Raw genomic sequence first — 20,354 nt, 5'->3', positions numbered from 1 at the left:
AAGAACATAGAGGCCCTGTTGTGCCCTCTCTGTGATGGTGCTCACATGCTGGTCCCACGGCCAGATTCTCTGAAATGATAAAACTGAGGAATTTGGAGCTATTGGCCCCCTCAACCTCTGATTCCCTGATGAGGACTGGCTCATGGAACCCCAGTTCCCTCCTCCTGTAGTCAATAATCAACTCCTTGGCCTCGAGTGAGAGGCTGTTGTCGTGGCAACACTCAGCCAGATTTTCAATCTCCCTCCGAAATGCTGATTCATCACCACCTTTGATCCTCCCAACAACAGTGGTGTCAGCAGCAAACTTAACTATGAAACTAAGGTAGCAGCAGGGTACGGGAGCCCCAGGACCCACACCACCAGGTTCAGGAACAGTTACTACCCCTCAACCATCAGGCTCCTGGACAAAAGGGGATAACTTCACTCAACTTCACTTGCTCCAGCACTGAACCGTTCCCACAACCCATGGGCTCACTTTCAAGAACTCTTCATCTCATGTTCTTGATATTTATTGTTGTCTTCTGTACCCCAGTTGATCGTTCATTGATCCTGTTATAGTTACTATTCTATAGATTTGCTGAATGTATCTACATGTCTCCATATATGACCCTGGGATCCATTTTCCTGTGGGCATACTCAACAAAATCTATAGAATAATAACTATAATAATTAGAGTGTTGGTGCGTGGCCAAGTGCTTAAGGTATTGGACTAGTGATCTGAAGGTCGCTAGTTCGAGCCTCGGCCGAGACAGCGTGTTGTGTCCTTGAGCAAGGCACTTAATCACACATTGCTCTGCGACGACACTGGTGCCAAGCTGCATGGGTCCTAATGCCCTTCCCTTGGCAACATCAGTGTCGTGGAGAGGGGAGACTTGCAGCAGGGGCAACTGCCGGTCTTCCATACAACCTTGCCCAGGCCTGCGCCCTGGAAACCTTCCAAGGCGCAAATCCATGGTCTCACGAGACTAACGGATGCCTATTACTATTAAGTCAAGTGCAGAAGACAACAAAGTATGCAAATGTAAATAAATAGCAATAAATATTTGTTTATGTTGATACTATAATTTATTTGAACTTTGAATATGGCATTGGAGCTGTGCTTAGTCTCACAGTCATGTATAAAACGAGTAGAGCAGGAGGCCGAGCACACAGCCTTGCTGGTGGAGGTCACGGGGGAGATGTAGACTCTAGTTAATCAGCGACGACAGTGCCACCTGTCTATCTAGTCGTGGTGAGTTCTGTCTCCGGTATGGTAAATACCTGAGTGAGGTGGGTGGATGGAGGGGGTCTTTAATTTGATTTTAAATCACCTTGTTTCGAGGGTGAGCAGTCTTCCAGCTCAGCGGGGCCCGTGTTATATAACCAGCTGTCCCAGGACACATGAGTACATAATATCTCACTGTCGTCAGACCGACCGCCACCCCGCACCGGTGTGCAGACACCGACGTGGGTCTGGAATCTCAGCAGCTTTTCTGTCCCATTTAATTGGTGAATTAAGGAGCTGAGCTCAGCTCTGCTGGTGCTGTGGACTCACAGTGACAGGGGGTGGTCGTGAGTCGGCCAGCCGCACGTGCTGATGGGGAGGAAGGGCTCCTTCACCGAATCAGCCCCATTTCTCTCTCTTCACAGATGCTGCTCCATCTCCTGAGTAAAACCAGCAGTAAGAATTAGAATCAGGTTTAATATAGTGAAATGTAGTGACTTTGTGAAATTTGTTGTGGGCATGTGGCCAAGTGGTGAAGGTATTGGACTAGTGACCTGAAGGTCGTGAGTTCGAGCCCCAGCCGAGGCAATATGTTGTGTCCTTGAGCAAGGCACTTAATCACACAGTGCTCTGCGACGACACTGGTGCCAAGCTGTATGGGTCCTAATGCCCTTCCCTTGGACAACATTGGTGTCGTGGAGAGGGGAGACTTGCAGCATGGGCAACTGCCGGTCTTCCATACAACCTTGCCCAGGCCTGCGCCCTGGAGAGTGAAGACTTTCCAGGCGCAGATCCGTGGTCTCGCAAGACTAAAGAATGCCTTTACTTGTGAAATTTGTTAACTTTGCGGCAGTACAATGTAATACACTAAAAAAGAAAAAAAACTGTGAATTACAGTTTATATCTATATCTATATATATATATATATAATAGTTAAATTGAATGAATAGAAATAAACAAACAGTGAAATAATCCACATGGCCTCATTGTCCATTCAGAACCTAAGAACATAAGAAATAGGAGCAGGGGAAGACCATCTGGATCATCGAGATCATGGCTGATCTGACCATGGACTCATCTCCTCCTACTCGCCTTTTCCCCGTAACCATCAATTCCCCTGCTATGCAAAAATCTATGCAACTTTGTCTTAAATCTATTTACTGAGGTGGCCTCCACTGTTTCATTGGGCAGATTCACCACTCTCTGGGAAGAGCAGTTCCTCCTCATCTCCATCCTAAATCTACTCCCTCAAATCTTGAGGCTATGTCCCCTAGTTCTAGTCTCACCTACCAATGGAAACAACTGTCCTGCCTCTATCTTATTAGATTAGATTAGATTCAACTTTATTGTCATTGTGCCGAGTACAGATACAAAGCCAATGAAATGCATTTAGCATCTGACCAGAAATGTAAAGAATAGTGTTATGTACAAAATAACTGCGAATAAAAAAAGTGCTACAGCACACAAATATACAAGTACTGAGACAGTACAATACGGGTGCAATACTGCTTAGCGCTGTGATGAGAGGTTCAGCAGGGTCACAGCCTCAGGGAAGAAGCTCTTCCTGTGCCTGCTGGTGCGGGAGCGGAGGCTCCTGTAGTGCCTACCGGATGGGAGGAGAGCAATAAGTCCATGGTTAGGGTGAGATGCATCTTATCTATCCCTTTCATAATTTTATATGTTTCTATATAAGATCACCTCTCATCCTTCTGAATTCCAGTGAGTACAGTCCCAGGTGACTCAATCTCTCCTCATAGTCTAACCCCCTCATCTCTGGGATCAACCTGGTCAACCTCCTCTGCACCGCCTCCAAAGCCACGATACACTTCCTATCTGATGGCAGAGGGGAAGAGGCTGTTCCTGAATCGTTGAGTGTGTGTCTTCAGGCTCCTGTACCTCCTCCCTGATGGTAAAAGTGAGAAGAGGGCTGTCCTGGGTGATGGGGGGGTCCTTAATGATGGACGCCGTCTTTTTGAGGCATCGCTCCTTGAAGATGTCCTGGATACTATGGAGTCTGGTGCCTGTGATGGAGTTGACTGAGTTTGCAACTCTCTGCAGCTTACTTCGACCCTGTGCAGTAGCCACCATTCTGATGCAGCCAGTCAGAATGCTCTCCACCGTACATCTGTAGAGACTTGGGGACATACCAAATCCCAAACTCCTAATGAAATACAGCCACTGTCGGGCCTTCTTTGGAGCCGCATCGATATGTTGGGTCCAGGTTAGATCCTCGGAGAGATGCTAACACCCAGGAACTTGAAATTGCTCACTTTTTCCACTTCTGATCCCTTGATGAGGGCTGGTGTGTGTGTGTTCCCTCATCTTACCCTTTCTGAAGTCCACATCAGTTCTTTGGCCTTACTGACTGATTCCAGAGCTCCCGGCATCAGCAGCAGCTGATCATTCATTGCTGTATCTCAAAGTTCAAAATAAGTTTCGTATCAAAGTATGTATATGTCACAATATACCACCCCAAGAGCTGTGAGGTAATGTTGCAGCTTTAGAGAGTGTGCAGAGGAGATTCACCAGGATGCTGCCTGGATTAGAGAGGGTGCAGAGGAGATTCACCAGGCTGCCTAGATTAGAGAGTGTGCAGAGGAGATTCACCGGGATGCTGCCTGGATTAGAGAGGGTGCAGAGGAGATTCACCAGGATGCTGCCTGGATTAGAGAGGATGCAGAGGAGATTCACCAGGATGCTGTATGGATTAGAGAGGGTGCAGAGGAAATTCACCAGGATGCTGTCTGTATTAGAGAGGGTGCAGAGGAGATTCACCAGGATGCTATCGGGATTAGAGAGTGTGCAGAGGAGATTCACCAGGATGCTGTATGGATTAGAGAGGGTGCAGAGGAGATTCACCAGGATGCTGTCTGGATTAGAGAGGGTGCAGAGGAGATTTACCAGGATGCTGTCTGGATTAGAGAGGGTGCAGAGGAGATTTACCAGGATGCTGCCTGGATTAGAGAGGGTGCAGAAGGGATTCACCAGAATGCTGCCTGGATTAGAGAGGGGGCAGAGGAGATTCACCAGGGTGCTCTCTGGATTAGAGAGGGTGCAGAGGAGATTCACCAGGATGCTATCTGGATTAGAAAGTGTGCAGAGGAGATTCACCGGGATGCTGCCTGGATTAGAGAGGGTGCAGAGGAGATTCACCAGGATGCTGCCTGGATTAGAGAGGGTGCAGAGGAGATTTACCAGGATGCTGCCTGGATTAGAGAGGGTGCAGAGGAGATTTACCAGGATGCTGCCTGGAGTAGAGACAGTGCAGAGGAGATTCACCAGGTTGCTATCTGGATTCGAGAGGGTGCAGAGGAGATTTACCAGACTGCTGTCTGGGCTAAAGAGGGTGCAGAGGAGATTCACCAGGATGCTGCCCGGATTAGAGAGGGTGCAGAGGAGATTCACCAGGATGCTGCCTGGATTAGAGAGGGTGCAGAGGAGATTTACCAGGATGCTGCCTCGATTAGAGAGGATGCAGAGGAGATTCACCAGGTTGCCTGGATTAGAGAGTGTGCAGAGGAGATTCACCAGAATGCTGTCTGGATTAGAGAGGGTGCAGAGGAGATTCACCAGGATGCTGTCTGGATTAGAGAGGGTGCAGAGGAGATTCACCAGGATGCTGTCTGGATTAGAGAGGGTGCAGAGGAGATTTACCAGGATGCTACCTGGATTAGAGAGGGTGCAGAGGAGATTTACCAGGATGCTGCCTCGATTAGAGAGGGTGCAAAGGAGATTCACCAGGCTGCCTGGATTAGAGAGTGTGCAGAGGAGATTCACCAGGCTGCCTGGATTAGAGAGGGTGCAGAGGAGATTCACCAGGATGCTGTCTGGATTAGAGAGGGTGCAGAGGAGATTCACCAGGATGCTGCGTGAATTATAGAGGGTGCAGAGGAGATTCACCAGGATGCTGCCTGGATTAGAGAGGGTGCAGAGGGAGATTCACAAGGATGCTGCCTGGATTAGAGAGGGTGCAGAGGAGATTTACCAGGATGCTACCTGGATTAGAGAGGGTGCAGAAGAGATTCACCAGGATGCTGCCTGGATTAGAGAGGGTGCAGAGGAGATTCACCAGGATGCTGCCTGGATTAGAGAGGGTGCAGAGGGAGATTCACAAGGATGCTGCCTGGATTAGAGAGGGTGCAGAGGAGATTTACCAGGATGCTACCTGGATTAGAGAGGGTGCAGAAGAGATTCACCAGGATGCTGCCTGGATTAGAGAGGGTGCAGAGGAGATTCACCAGGATGCTGCCTGGATTAGAGAGGGTTCAGAGGAGATTCACCAGGATGCTATCTGGATTCGATAGCATGTCTTATGAGGAAAGTTTGAGTGAGTTAGGGCTGTTCTCTTTGTAGTGAAGGAGGATGAGAGGTGACTTGATAGAGGTGTACAAGATGATAGGAGGCATAGATCGAGTGGACAGCCAGAGACTTTTCCCGGGGTGGAAATGGCTAATACAATAGGGGCTGGAATTTTAAGGTGATTGGGAGAAAGTATGGGGGGGGGATGTCAGAAGTGGGTTTCTTACACAGAGGGTGGTGTCTGTGAGAAACCTCTGCCGGGGGGGGGGCGGGGAGGGCGGTACTGGAGGTGGTAGAGGCAGATACATTAGGGACATTTAAGAGACCCTTAGACAGACACATGGATGATAGAAAAATAGAGGGCTATTTGGGAGGGAAGGGTTAGATTGATCTTGGAGTGGGTTAAAGGGTCGGCACAACATTGTGGGCTGAAGGGCCTGTACTGGCAGAAATGTGAAAGGCACATTTGTGCTCACCACCAACGCGCCTGGGCAGCCCGCAAGAGTCACCACACGCTCCAGTGCCAGCACAGAACACCCACCATGCTCGGCAGGACACCACAAGAAAAGCCCTCTGCCACTCTCCCACCCACTCACGCAGGCAGACAATCCCCGACCTCCAGGACAGGCCTCTGCGCTCGGGCTACGACCTCCGACCTCTGGCCTTCCGATGCGGGCCGCTTTGCCTGCGTCCTTTCCAACCTCGGTGCGTGGGTGTGGAGAAGAGGGAGTGGGGTGGGAACCAGGATCGGGGAGTGGTGGGGATCTTTCAGCTGACTTTCCGCCCCTCCCATTGCCAGGGGGCGTGTGGGGGGTGGGGGGAGGACACTCTCAGTCCCGAGCGACTGAGCAAAGCTTAAACTTCAGATGTCAGCTCTCAGCCAGCCCACCTGGGTAATGTCTCTGTAATGCTGGCAACACATTTACTCTCTCAGCCTGTTAGTGAGCCAGTGGCGGGGTAGTAATGTGTTACTGACACACTGAATCTGTCGATCTGCGCTTCATTACTTTTCCTTCCCCTTCACCTGGCGCACATCGCAATCTCCGAGGCTTCAGCCACCCTGGGATCGATGCCTCTGTCAATACTTCATTATAAAAAGATTACTGGCTCCAGCAAAGTCCTCTGTGCCGTAATAAGTGTAATTGAATACAGCCGGCGAAATAAAACTCTGCTCGGTTTTGCTTTAGACCTGTGTCGGTCGGGAGTTACACTCCATAATTCCACGACGTTACAGGTTGGGCCGTGCCGGAGCCTGGCATTCAAATCCGGCACTGTTTGTAAGGAGCTTGTACGGTCTCCCTGTGATCCGGGTGGGTCTCCCTCCACAGTCTGAAGACGTACTGGTTAGTAGGTTAATTGGCCATTGTAAGTTCATAGTCATAGTCATACTTTATTGATCCCGGGGGAAATTGGTTTTCGTTACAGTTGCACCATAAATAATAAATAGTAATAGAACCATAAATAGTTAAATAGTAATATGTAAATTATGCCAGGAAATTATGAAATAAGTCCAGGACCAGCCTATTGGCTCAGGGTGTCTGACCCCGCAAGGGAGGAGTTGTAAAGTTTGATGGCCACAGGCAGGAATGACTTCCTATGATGCTCTGTGCTGCCTCTCGGTGGAATGAGTCTCTGGCTGAATGTACTCCTGTGCCCACCCAGTACATCATGTAGTGGATGGGAGACATTGACCAAGATGGCATGCAACTTAGACAGCATCCTCTTTTCAGACACCACCGTCAGAGAGTCCAGTTCCATCCCCACAACATCACTGGCCTTACGGATGAGTTTGTTGATTCTGTTGGTGTCTGCCACCCTCAGCCTGCTGCCCCAGCACACAACAGCAAACATGATCGCACTGGCCACCACAGACTCATAGAACATCCTCAGCATCGTCCTGCAGATGTTAAAGGACCTCAGTCTCCTCAGGAAATAGAGATGGCTCTGCCTTCTTGTAGACAGCCTCAGTGTTCTTTGACCAGTGGTCAAAGTTGTCCTGTGGTTTGGCTGGGGTTAAATCTGCTTGCTGTGTGGTGCGACTCGAAGGGCCGAAGGGTTTGTTCTGTGGTGTATCTATAAATAAAAGAGATATCACCCAGAGTTGGCAGACCCTGACTGGCTGAGTGCCTGGTTCAGATGCTGGGCTGAACACTGGGACAAGCAACTGTGTGTGTGTGTGTGTGTGTGTGTGTGAGGGTGTGTGTATGTGTGGAGGGGTGTGAATGTGTCTGTGTGTGTGGTGTGTGGATGTGGGCATGTGGGCCTGTGAGTGTGTGTGTGTGTGTGTGCCTGTGTGTTAAGGTGCCTGTGCATGTGAGAGTGTGTGTATGAGTGTGAGTATGTGTCTGTATGATGGTGTGTGTATGCAGGGACGGTGTGAGTGTGTCTGTGTGATGGTGTGAGTGTGCAGGGACAGTGTTAGTGTGTGTGTGTGTGTGTGTGAGGGTGTGCGAGAGAGTGCGTCAATGTGTGTGTGTGTGTGTGTGTGTCTGTCTGTGTCTGCGTGAATGTGTGTGCACGTGTGAGTGTGTCTGCGCCAGAGGGTGTGTGTACGTGTGTGAGTGTATGTGTGTATCTGTATGTGCTTGTGTGTCTGCATGATGGTGTTTGTATGTGAGGGGGTGTGAGTGTGTGTTTCTGTTTGTGTCAGTTGGTGTATGCCTGTGAGTGTGTGTGTGTGTGTGTGTGTGTGAGTGAGAGAGAGAGAGACTCCAGTCCATCCCAGCCAGGTCTATATGTGACTCCAGTCCGTCCTTGCCTGGTCTAGATCTATACGTGTCTCTGTACATGTACACAAACATGTAAACACATGCATTTAGACACATTCTGTCATAATCAAATACATTAACACAAATAATCTCCGCACACAAACTCTAAGTGACACCGAGAAGCTCTGAGACAAATACTCACATTCTCAGTGTTGGCCACCCTGTCACAGGAAAGACGTTGTCCAGCTGGAGAGTGTGCAGAAGAGATTTACGAGGACACTGGCTGGACTCGAGGGTCTGAGTTATAGGGAGAGGTTGGCCACACTGGATCTTTATTCCCTGGAGAATGAGGGGTGACCTCATCGAAGTTTATAAAACCATGAGGGGTGTGTGTACAGTGGATGGTCACAGTCTTTCCCCCAGGGTCAGGGAGTCCAAATCCAGAGGGCACGGACAGAAGAGAAGAGGGGAGAGGACCTGAGAGGAAACCTCTTTACACAGAGGGAGGTGAGTAGCTGGAACGAGCTGCCCGAGGAAGGGGCAGGGTGGGTACAATTACAACAATGAAGAGGCATCTGGATAGGGACGTGGAGGGGAGGGTTGTGGGCTAAACCTGGGCGACTGGGACAAGCAGGGAGGAAGCTGAGGTCAGTGTAGAGCAGACGGGCCGAAGGGCCTGTTTTTGTGCCGTAACCAGTCTGAGACCGTTGCGGGGTTGAAAGCTACATGGAAAAGTAGTGTGGATGCTTGAACTGTGAAGTACCCTCAGGAACCTGTCCCAGGGACAACAGGCAGGGCCTTTATCTGTGAAATCATCTGTCAGTCCATTAGGCATAAGAAGAAGCATAATTAGGCCATTTGGTCCATCAGGTCTTCTCCGGCCCTTTGCAATGTTGCAGTCTGTGTGAGGAAAGCGCTCTCCAAGGTGCTGTCTGGGGGAGAGTTCCAGGGTTTAGGCCCAGTGATGGTGAAGGAACAGTGATAGATTTCCAAGTCAGGGTGGTGTGTGACTGGGACTGGAACCTGTAGGCAGCGCTGTTCCCTTGGTCGGGGCAGCATCCGTGGAAACGCTGACTGTTCGTTTCCACGGATGCTGCCCGATCTGCTGAGTTCCTCCAGCATGTTCAGAGTGTTGCTTTGACCCCAGTATCCAGTATTTTGTGGTGGTGTTCCCTTGTACTTCTTGGTGGGAGAGGTGGGGGAGGGAGGGGCTGAGTGGTCTGGGTGAGTAACCCCAGTGTGTATTCTAGATGGTGCAGACTGCAGACACTGTGAGCCGGTGGAGGGAGAGGTGGGGTTAGGGAGGGGCTGAGTGGTCTGGGTGAGTAACCCCAGTGTGTATTCTAGATGGTGCAGACTGCAGACACTGTGAGCCGGTGGAGGGAGAGGTGGGGGAGGGAGGGGCTGAGTGGTCTGGGTGAGTAACCCCAGTGTGTATTGTAGACGGTGCAGACTGCAGACACTGTGAGCCGGTGGTGGGAGAGGTGGGGGAGGGAGGGGCTGAGTGGTCTGGGTGAGTAACCCCAGTGTGTATTGTAGATGATGCAGACTGCAGACACTGTGAGCCGGTGGAGGGAGAGGTGGGGGTTTGGGAGGGGCTGAGTGGCCTGGGTGAGTAACCCCAGTGTGTATTGTAGACGGTGCAGACTGCAGACACTGTGAGCCGGTGGATGAGGGAGGGAGTGTTTGAGGGGGTGGATGGGATACCATTCAAACTGGCTGCTTTGCCCCGGACAGTGTCGAGCTCCTGAGAGCTGTTGGGGCTGCAGTCCCCCAGGCAAGTGGAGAGGGTTCCCTCACACCCCCGATCTGGGCCGTGGAGGTGGCGGGAGTCCTCGAGATGTCAGGAGGTGAGGCCCACACCACAGGACCTCCAGCCCCCCTGACCCGACCCGACCTGCCCCAGTAGTCAGCATGTTTCCATGGCCAGCCCGCAGAGCTTCTCGGGGGTGTTGATGGTGGCTGGGGAGGGGGAGTTCCAAGGACGTTAGGTGTCGGTGTCAGGCAGACTCCGCAACAGCAGCGTCAAGCGCTGACACCAGCACCTCACCCCCTCGTCCACACTGTGCATGTACAGACCACCCCCCAGGGCGAGGGGTGTGTAACCTTGCCTCAGGAACGCTTAGCTCCCTAGCGTGCTCACCAGCTTTGTGTCTGCCTGATGTGAGGGTTAACCATAGATACTGCGTCCTCGCTGTCCAGAGACAGAAGCCAGGGCAGTACGACATGGCAGTACTACGCAGCTGATGAATCCAAAGAGATCGATACAATCTGACACCGGCAGTGTCGCAGGAGTTGCCTGTCAGCGTCGAACTCAACGTAGGACTGCCTTAGGGACCCCAGCTCCGGATTTTTCCTTCCCCGTGGGCGAGTGTAGCCGCAAGGCAGCAGAGGTTTGACATCAGGGTTTTCCTTCTCCCGGATGAGCTGCCAACCGCGGCTGATGATCCCTCATCTGCCCGAAGCGGCCGGTTTTTAAGGAGCCAGTAACCCCATTTGCCCCTTCTCCTGGCAGCAGAAACGGTTCCACCGGGCTTGTAGTGAAGCTACACGCGAAGGCCAGGAGCTGGACTTGGTTGTCAGAGGTGACAGATGCCATCGTGAGCATTTCATAGATAATGGGAGCTTGGCCCCATCACCACTCTAAGCTGTAACAAACTGAGGAACGTGTGAGACGATACTGTACATCTAACCATTACTGCTGGTTTTGTCCAGGCGGCAGAGAGGGGGAAATGTTAAAGGAGGTGTGAGGGGCAAGGTTTTTCACACCGAGGGTGATGGATACCTGGGATGTGCTGCCTGGAGTGGTGGTGGAGGCAGGTACGATGGAGGTGTTTGACAGGCTGTGTGACAGACACATGGAAAAGAGCAGAAGGCGGCCTTCCTTGAACTCCTCCTCTTTTTCTGCAGTCCTCGGCCTGAAACATGCACCTTTCCCTAGACGCTGCCTGACCTGCTGAGTTCCTCCAGCATTTTGTGTGTGTCGCTCGGATTTCCAGCGTCTGCAGATTTTCTCTTGATCAGGCAGAGGCCCTTTGTCCCACAATGTTGTGCCAAAGTGGTCATTCAAGGAGTAACTCTCATTTCATTCTCCATTACCACCTGTGTGCTGAAGAATAACCAAGAACAATCTTGAATCTTTAAGTAAACTAAATCGCCTTTGCCTGGACATGGTCCATCTCCCATCATTCCCTGCACATGGTCCATCTCCCATCATTCCCTGCACATGGTCCATCTCCCACCATTCCCTGCACATGGTCCATCTCCCATCATTCCCTGCACATGGTCCATCTCCCATCAATCCCTGCACATGGTCCATCTCCCATCATTCCCTGCACATGGTCCATCTCCCACCATTCCCTGCACATGGTCCATCTCCCATCATTCCCTGCACATGGTCCATCTCCCACCATTCCCTGCACATGGTCCATCTCCCTCCATTCCCTGCACATGGTCCATCTCCCATCAATCCCTGCACATGGTCCATCTCCCATCATTCCCTGCACATGGTCCATCTCCCTCCATTCCCTGCACATGGTCCATCTCCCATCATTCCCTGCACATGGTCCATCTCCCATCAATCCCTGCACATAGTCCATCTCCCATCATTCCCTGCACATGGTCCATCTCCCTCCATTCCCTGCACATGGTCCATCTCCCATCATTCCCTGCACATGGTCCATCTCCCATCATTCCCTGCACATGGTCCCTCTCCCTCCATTCCCTGCACATGGTCCATCTCCCATCATTCCCTGCACATGGTCCATCTCCCATCATTCCCTGCACATGGTCCATATCCCACAAGTCCCTGCACATGGTCCATCTTCCATCATTCCCTGCACATGGTCCATCTCCCATCATTCCCTGCACATAGTCCATCTCCCATCATTCCCTGCACATGGTCCATATCCCATCATTCCCTGCACATGGTCCATCCCCCTCCATTCCCTGCACATGTTCCATCTCCCTCCATTCCCTGCATATGGTCCACTTCCCATCATTCCCTGCACATGGTCCATCTCCCACCATTCCCTGCACATGGTCCATCTCCCATCATTCCCTGCACATGGTCCATCCCCATCCATTCCCTGCACATGGTCCATTTCCCATCATTCCCTGCATATGGTCCATCTCCCATCATTCCCTGCACATGTTACATTTCCCTCCATTCCCTGCATATGGTCCACTTCCCATCATTCCCTGCACATGGTCCACCTCCCATCAGTCCCTGCACATGGTCCATCTCCCTCCATTCCCAGTACATGGTCCATCTCCCATTATTCCTTGCACATGGTCCTTCTCCCTCCATTCCCAGCACATAGTCCATCTCCCATCATTCTCAGCACATGGTCCGTATCCCATAATTCCCTGCACATGGTCCATCTTCCTCCTTTCCCAGTACATGGTCCATCTCCCATCATTCCTTGCACATGGTCCGTCTCCCTCCATTCCCAGCACATGGTCCATCTCCCATCATTCCTTGCACATGGTCCATCTCCCTCCATTCCCTGCACATGGTCCATCTCCCATCATTCCTTGCACATGGTCCATCTCCCATCATTCCCTGCACATGTTACATCTCCCTCCATATGGTCCATCTCCCATCATTCCCTGCACATGGTCCACCTCCCATCAGTCCCTGCACATGGTCGACCTCTCATCAGTCCCTGCACATGGTCCATCTCCCTCCATTCCCAGTACATGGTCCATCTCCCATCATTCCTTGCACATGGTCCATCTCCTTACATTCCCTGCACATGGTCCATCTCCCATCATTCCCAGCACATAGTCCATCTCCCATCATTCTCAGCACATGGTCCATCTCTCATCAGTCTCTGCACATGGTCCATCTCCCTCCATTCCCAGTACATGGTCCATCTCCCATCATTCCTTGCACATGGTCCATCTCCCATCATTCCCAGCACATGGTCCATATCCCATAATTCCCTGCACATGGTCCATCTTCCTCCTTTCCCAGTACATGGTGCATCTCCCATCATTCCCTGCACATGGTCCATCTCCCTCCATTCCCTGAACATGGTCTGTATCCCATCATTCCCTGCACATGGTCCATCTCCCATCATTCCCAGCACATGGTCCATCTCCCTCCATTCCCAGCACATGGTCCGTCTCCCATCATTCCCAGCACATTCATGTGTCTGTCTAACAGATTATTAAACACCTCGATCGTATCGCCTTGCAGCTGGAATTGGTTTATTAGTGTCACATGTATAGAGATGCAGTGAAAAGCTTGTCTCGTATGCTGCTCCTACAGATCAGATTGTTACGCAGTGCACTGAGGTAGAACAGAAATAGAATGCAGAATAAAGTGTCACAGTTACAGAGAAAGGGCAGTGCAGGCAGGCAATAAGTTGCAAGATCATAACGAGGTAGATTGTGAGGTCAAGAGTCGATCTTGTTGTACTACAGAATATTTAACTGCCTGATAACCGCAGGGTAAAAGATGCCCTTGGGCCTGGTGGGACGAGCTTCCATACTTTTGTATCTTCTGCCCGATGGAAGAGGGGAGAAGGGAGAATGGGGGTGGGTGAGGGTCTGTGATTTTGCTGGCTGCTTTACGGGGTCAGTGAGAAGCGCAGCCAGGGTCCGTGGAGGGGAGGCTGGTCTCTGTGACGTGCCGCGCTGTGTCCACGACTCTCTGCGATTTCTCGCGGTCCACGGGTGGATCAGTTGCCGTACTGAGCTGGGATGCGTCTGGATGGGATGCTTTGCATGGTGCATCTGTAACCAGCGGCGTGGGCTGCTGGGGTCATGCCAGCTCCCTCTCGCTTCCTGAGGAGGTAGAGGTGTTGGTGAGCTTGGCAGTGAGACCCTCCACTGCTCTACAGACACAGGGAATGAACAGGAAACGGAGGGGGGCCAAGGAGCAAGTTTATCTGATGTGCACATTTACATTTAAATGATGAGCGAATTGCTGTGGGGTGTTGGTGAGCGCCACAAGATAACATTCAGAGCCTCCGTCTTGTGCAGGCAGGTGGGGTCCAGTTCGAGCGGGAGTTGTGTTTGTGGTCTGACAGGCTGCTATTGTCCAGTGGGTGGCTGTCTGTCATGTCTGACGATGACGGGAGAGTCTGTTGCACTGGGGCAGTTCCGCGCTCTCCACCTTGGAAGTCCGGCTCCGGTGGTACGAACAAGTGTCACAGACTTCCTTGGTTACAATGGGTGACCGTGACATCTTCTGTGCCTGGTCCATCCCTTCGCTCTCCACCGAGCGTTACAGAACCGGCTTCCTGGCCGTTGGATCTCACGTGGAATCTCACGTGGAATCTCACCTGCCCAGTCCGCCGGAGATGACTTCACACGCTCGGACGGGCGTGTCCCCATCTCACCGGGGTGTGAGGCCACTGGCTACCCTCACCCGGTTTATCCCACCTGTCGAAGCGGGTTACAGGGGGTGAGGTTGCTGTCGCATGCAAACAGATACTTGTAGCCATAGGGGAGAGCTGAGTGTCCGGTGGGGACCAAGGGTGAGGGAGCTGCCCCGGAATGGACACGACAAGCCCCCTCACCAGAGGTGTTTCCCCTCCCTGGACACCCCACACCCCACACATCACGTGCTCTATTGTTCAATGAAAGGCCTTAAACAATTTTAAAGTGGTTCTCCATCTGAATAAACGTTTTTAACCTGTTTTAATCCCCTCTTGGGCAGAGGAGATACTTACTGGTTCTGTGTCGTCTCTGACAGGTTGCTGTTGCTGCCCAGCTTGGCCAGAAGGAAGATCAGTCACCACCATGGTTTCAGCAGCCCGGAAGAGCGAGGTGTGATCCGGTTGCCCGTCGTGGACTCAGCTTCTCCCGCCTGCCGGACTCTTCCTCTCCCTCCCTCTGGGCTCTCAACCCCCATTCCCATTCCTGGGATTCTCAAGTTAGAGGCCATGGTGGCCCCACCAGTGATCTGAGCCACCCCACTCACCCCCACTGGCCCGTTCCGGAGACCAGCGAGAGGACCCCACCTATTTCCATTGGCATCAGATGCTGCCCTGCGGGAACCTCTTGGCGCCGCGGTCGAGGATGGCGAGACGTGACTGAGGGTCGTTGGCGAGTCTGGGGGGAGCGGGGGGGGTGAGACAGAGAGGTGGGGGAGGTGGATCTCCCTGGAGGGGGAGGAGAGACACACGGGGTCGTCTCAGGGAGCTCGACGGCGAGAAGGAAGGGACGAGAGAGGAGGGAAGCGCGGATTGTCCTGAAGGAATGAATGAACGGCGAAAGGGAGGAACGGACGAATAAAGGAAGGAGTGAACTGCGGACGGGAGGAAGGGAGAGTGTTGACGGCGGAGGAGAAGCGTGTGGGATTTTCTCGTGAGCTTGGCGTTCAGAAGGAGGGAAGGAATTAACGAAGAAGGGGATCGACCGAAAGGAAGGAAAGAGGGGCAGAGAGGCCAGCATTGACGGTGGAAGGAGGGAGCCGGCCCAGAGAGACCGGGGCGAAGATGTCACCCTCCTTTGAGCCGAGACGCTGTGCCCCGTTGCCACTGCTGTTGGTGCTGGCGTGCCTCGCGGGCCCGGGTTGGGCGCTGGAGTTCGGGGGCTCGGCCGGCCAGTGGGCACGCTACGGCCGGTGGGAAGAGGCGGGCTCCAGCGGGCAGCTGAGTTTCAGCTTGCGCACCAACGTCAGCCGGGCCCTGCTGCTGTACGTGGACGACGGGGGCTACTGCGACTTCCTGGAGCTGATGGTGGCCGGCGGGCACCTGCGGCTCCGCTTCACCATCTTCTGCGCCGAGCCGGCCGAGCTGGTGAGCCAGGCGCGGGTGGACGACGACCGCTGGCACATGGTGGTGCTGACGCGGAACAACCGGGAGACCCGGCTGATGGTGGACGGGCACTCGCAGGCCGCGGCCGTCCGCTCCAAGCGCCAGGACATGACGGTGGCCAGCGACCTCTTCGTGGGGGGCATCCCGCCCGACGTCCGGCTCTCCGCCCTCACCTCCAGCACCGCCAAGTACGAGCCCCCCTACCACGGGCTGCTGGCCAACCTGAAGCTGGGCGAGGCGCCCCCCCTCCTCATCAGCAGCCAGGGCATCCGGGGCGAGGACGAGCTGGTCTGCGCTCGGCACAACCCCTGCCTTAACGGTGGCTCCTGCTCGGCGCGGGGCGGGCAGGCCGTCTGCGACTGTACCGGAACAGGCTACCGGGGGAAGGTGTGCGGAGAAGGTAGGGAGGGGCATGGTTTGGGGGGTGGGAGGCAGCGTGTGTGCTCTGGTTGAGGGAGGGGTAGGTGTCGGACTGTACCCGTTGTGTGTGGGGGGGTCTGTCAGACGGTGTCTGGCATGGCGGAGGGCTACCAGACTGTGCCAGGTGGGTCGCGAAAGCCTGCGGACAGTGTCTTGTGAGACACGAGGCGGTCAAAGTGGGCGCGACGGGCTGTGGGGAGCTCAGGGGTGTTGGGGGTGTCGTGCTGGGACGGGGGGGGGGCACCGGACTGTTCCTCGCTGGGTGTGATCAGGTGTCAGACTGGACTGGACTGTCTGGGGTGTGAATCGGTGGCTCCGGTCAGGCGGGGGTCCCAGCAGAAGCTGAGATGTCCCCGCTGGGACACGGTTAAGGGCCGAGGGTCCGGTCAACAGAGGACGAGAATGTTCGCGCTGCGGGAGGGGAACTTCTGGAATTCTCCAACACCCTCGGTGGAGGGTGGGGGGTCAGTAAGACACGAGACTCCAACACCCACCGGGGGGGAGGGGGGTCAGTGAGACACGAGTCTCCGACACCCTCGGGGCCGTCAGTGGCGGGGGGAGGTCAGTGAGACCGAGACTCCGACACCCTCGGGGGGGAGGTGGGGGGAGTCAGTGAGATGCGAGTCTCGAACACTCTTGGGGGGAGGGAGCTTCTGGAATTCACTGACCCCCCCCCCCCGACTAGTGTCTCACTGACACCCCCGAGGGTGTCGGAGACTCGTGTCTCACTGGCTCCCCTGAAGGTGTTGGAGACTATTGTCTCACTGGCCCGAGGGTGTTGGAGACTGGTAGTTCACTGTCCCCCCCTGTGTGGTGGAGACTGATAGTTCAGTTTAACGAGGAGATGGGTAAATATTTGAGTTTATCGGGGGAGGTGAGGGTGTAGCAAAATGGGGCCGGTGTAGACCAGCCTTGGTGAGATCAGTGTTGGGCAGCCTTGTTGGCCTGAGTGGCCTCCTCCTGCTCATGTTCTGTTGCGTCTGCCTGAGTGAAAATCCCGCCAACGGCAGACATACAGGAGATCCTTCAGGTGCTGGGAATCCAGAGCAACACACACAAATACTGGAGGAACCCAGCAGGCCAGGTAGCATCTGTGGAGGGGGAATAAACAGTTGATGTTTTGGGCCGAGACACTTCATCAGGATATTTCATCCAAAACCCTTCATCATTGTATTGTGGTATTGAGTGTAGTTCTGGTCCCCTCATTAGAGGAAGGATGTGGAAGGTTTAGAGAGGGTGCAGAGGAGATTTAGCAGGATCCTGCCTGGATTGGAGAGCATGGCTTATGAGGAGAGGCTGAGTGACCTCGGGCTTTTCTCTTCAGAGCGAAGGAGGATGAGAGGAGACTTGATAGAGGTGTACAAGATGATAAGATGCATCGATCGACTGGACAGCCGGAGATATTTTTCCCATGGTGGAAGTGGCTAATATGAGGGGGCTTGATTTTAAGGTGATTGGAGGAATGTTGGGGGGGGGTGATGTCAGAGGTGTTTTTTTTTACACAGAGTGGTGAGTGTGTGGAATGAGCTGCCAGGGGTGGGGGTGGAGGCAGATATAATAGAGGTGTTTGAGAGACTGTTAGACAGACACATGAATGTATAGGGAATGCAGGGAGATGGACCATGTACAGGGAATGGAGGGAGATGGACCATGTGCAGGGAATGATGGGAGATGGACCATGTGCAGGGAATGGAGGGAGATGGACCATGTGCAGGGAATGATGAGTGATGGACCATGTACAGTGAATGATGGGAGATGGACCATGTGCAGGGAATGATGGGAGATAGACCATGTGCAGGGAATGATGGGAGATGGACCATGTGCAGGGAATGATGGGAGATAGACCATGTGCAGGGAATGGAGGGAGATGGACCATGTGCAGGGAATGATGGGAGATGGACCATGTGCAGGGAATGGAGGGAGATGGACCATGTGCAGGGAATGATGGGAGATAGACCATGTGCTGGGAGAAGGGATTTGGTTTAATTCAGCATCATGGTCAGCACAGACATTTTGGGCCAAATGGACTGCTCTCTTGCTGTTGTCATCATCATCATCATCGTCAGGTGCTGTGCCCAGTTTGAGCTTTGATTGCCATGGCCCACACACTCCTGTTTCAGGTCAAGTGAATCAATTCATTGGTGTTAATTTCCAGTTCTCTGGCTGCTGTCTCCATCATCATTTGTCTTTGTCTTCCTCTTGCTTTCTTCCCTTCAATCTTTCCCATAATTACCGTGCACGCTAACTCCTCTTTCCTAATCACATGTCCAGTGAAGTTATGTTGCCTTTTCATGATCTCATACATTATTTCTCTTTTTGTACTTACTCTGTTCATGACAACCTCATTAGATATTCGTTTCATCCATGATGTTCTTTGCATCCTCCGCAAAAACCACATCTCTGCTATTTCAGTACTCTGAGGTGGGTTGTCATGCCTAGTTTAGTGTTGGTCAGTATACTCTTCATTCTCGTAAAGGTGTCTTTTACCATCCCTATTCTTCTTTTGATGTTCATGTCGCACTTGCCATCTGTTGTCACCCAGATTCCTAAGTGGCAAATGTTCTGTACTTGTTTTATGTCTTCCCCGTTTATTCTCAGCCTGCAGATAGGATTCTCCTTCTTTTTGGATATCGCCATACATTCTGTCTTTTTGCAATTGATAGATAGACCCATTTTTGCACTTTCTAAAAACAACTATATCAACTAAGTTTTGTAGTTATTCCTCCGTACTTGCAATTAACACAGTGTCATCTGCATATCTGAAATTATTGATGTTTTCACTGCCAACTTTGATACCCAAGATGTCTCTTATTTTTTGTAATACTGTTTCACTGTCCACATTAATTAAATCGGGGAGAAAACACACCCTTGTCTAATGCCTCTCTTGATTTTCGTAAACTGACTCACTTCTCCATCTATTCTTACAGCGGCAGTTTGTTCCCAGTACGGATTTCTGATTAGGCAGAGGTCTTTCGAATCTAGATCGAGAGTTTCCTGTAATATTTTGAATAACTGTACTGTCCTGTTTTCTATGTCCAGGGTATTTTGTGCCAGGGAATTCCCAGTCATCACGGTGAGCTATTAGTAGACGTTGGACGTTAGGTTGTTTTCTCAGGAGCGGCAGAAGCTGAGGAGAGATCTGATAAAATGTAATAAGATTATTAGAGGCACAAATAGGATAGACAGTCAGTCTTTTTCCCAGCATGGAAATGTCAAATACTATATGACATTTCACTCCTGATTAAAAAAAGATTGTTTCTCCTCAATCGATGCCTCTCATAATCTTACAAACTTCTATCAGATCTCCCCTCAGCTTCCACCACTCCGGAGAAACCAATGCAAGTTTATCCAGCCTCTCGTGATAGTACACGCTCTCTAATCCAGGCAGCATCCTGGTGAACCTCCTCTGCACTCTCTCCAAAGCCCCCACACCCTTCCTGTAAAGGGGTGACCAGCCACTCACTCATAACATTCCAGATGCATCCTGACCAACGTTTTATACAAATGCAAATGTGACCTTCTGACTTTTATTCTCAATGGCCTGACCATCCAGCCAAGTGTGGTGTACGCCTTCTTGACAACCCTGTCTACTTGTGTTGTCACTTTCAGGGATTCCTCTGTTCACCAGTGCTGCTGAGAGCCCTGTCACTGTCAGCACACTGTCTCATTACATTTCACCTGCCGAAGAGCAGATCTCACACTTGTCCACAGTGGATGTGGAGAGGATGTTTCCAACAGTGGGGGAGTCTAGGACCAGAGGGCACAGATAGAGTGGATGTGGAGAGGATGTTTCCAACAGTGGGGGAGTCTAGGACCAGAGGACACAGATAGAGTGCATGTCACCTCTCCTGCACAAAGCCATACTGATTGTCCTTAATAAGTGTGTGCTTTTCCAAATGTGAGTAAATCCTATCACGAAGTGCCTTCTCCACTGATATCCTGGCCACTCAC

General features: G+C 52.3%; 1 protein-coding gene across 1 annotated transcript in view; it reads left to right on the top strand.

Moving 5' to 3' along the window:
- Positions 1 to 15,662: 15,662 nt before the first annotated feature.
- The window catches only part of LOC140188906 (neurexin-2-like), a 698,418-nt gene continuing 693,726 nt past the window's right edge, over positions 15,663 to 20,354 (top strand). Inside the window, exon 1 of the mRNA XM_072245561.1 lies at positions 15,663 to 16,383. Within this exon, the coding sequence (XP_072101662.1) occupies positions 15,663 to 16,383 (721 nt within the window). The remainder of the gene's footprint in view (positions 16,384 to 20,354) is intronic.

The sequence above is a fragment of the Mobula birostris genome, chromosome 28 (genome assembly GCF_030028105.1).
Source record: "Mobula birostris isolate sMobBir1 chromosome 28, sMobBir1.hap1, whole genome shotgun sequence".
NCBI lineage: Eukaryota > Metazoa > Chordata > Chondrichthyes > Myliobatiformes > Myliobatidae > Mobula > Mobula birostris.
This window is presented reverse-complemented; position numbering and strand designations above follow the sequence as displayed.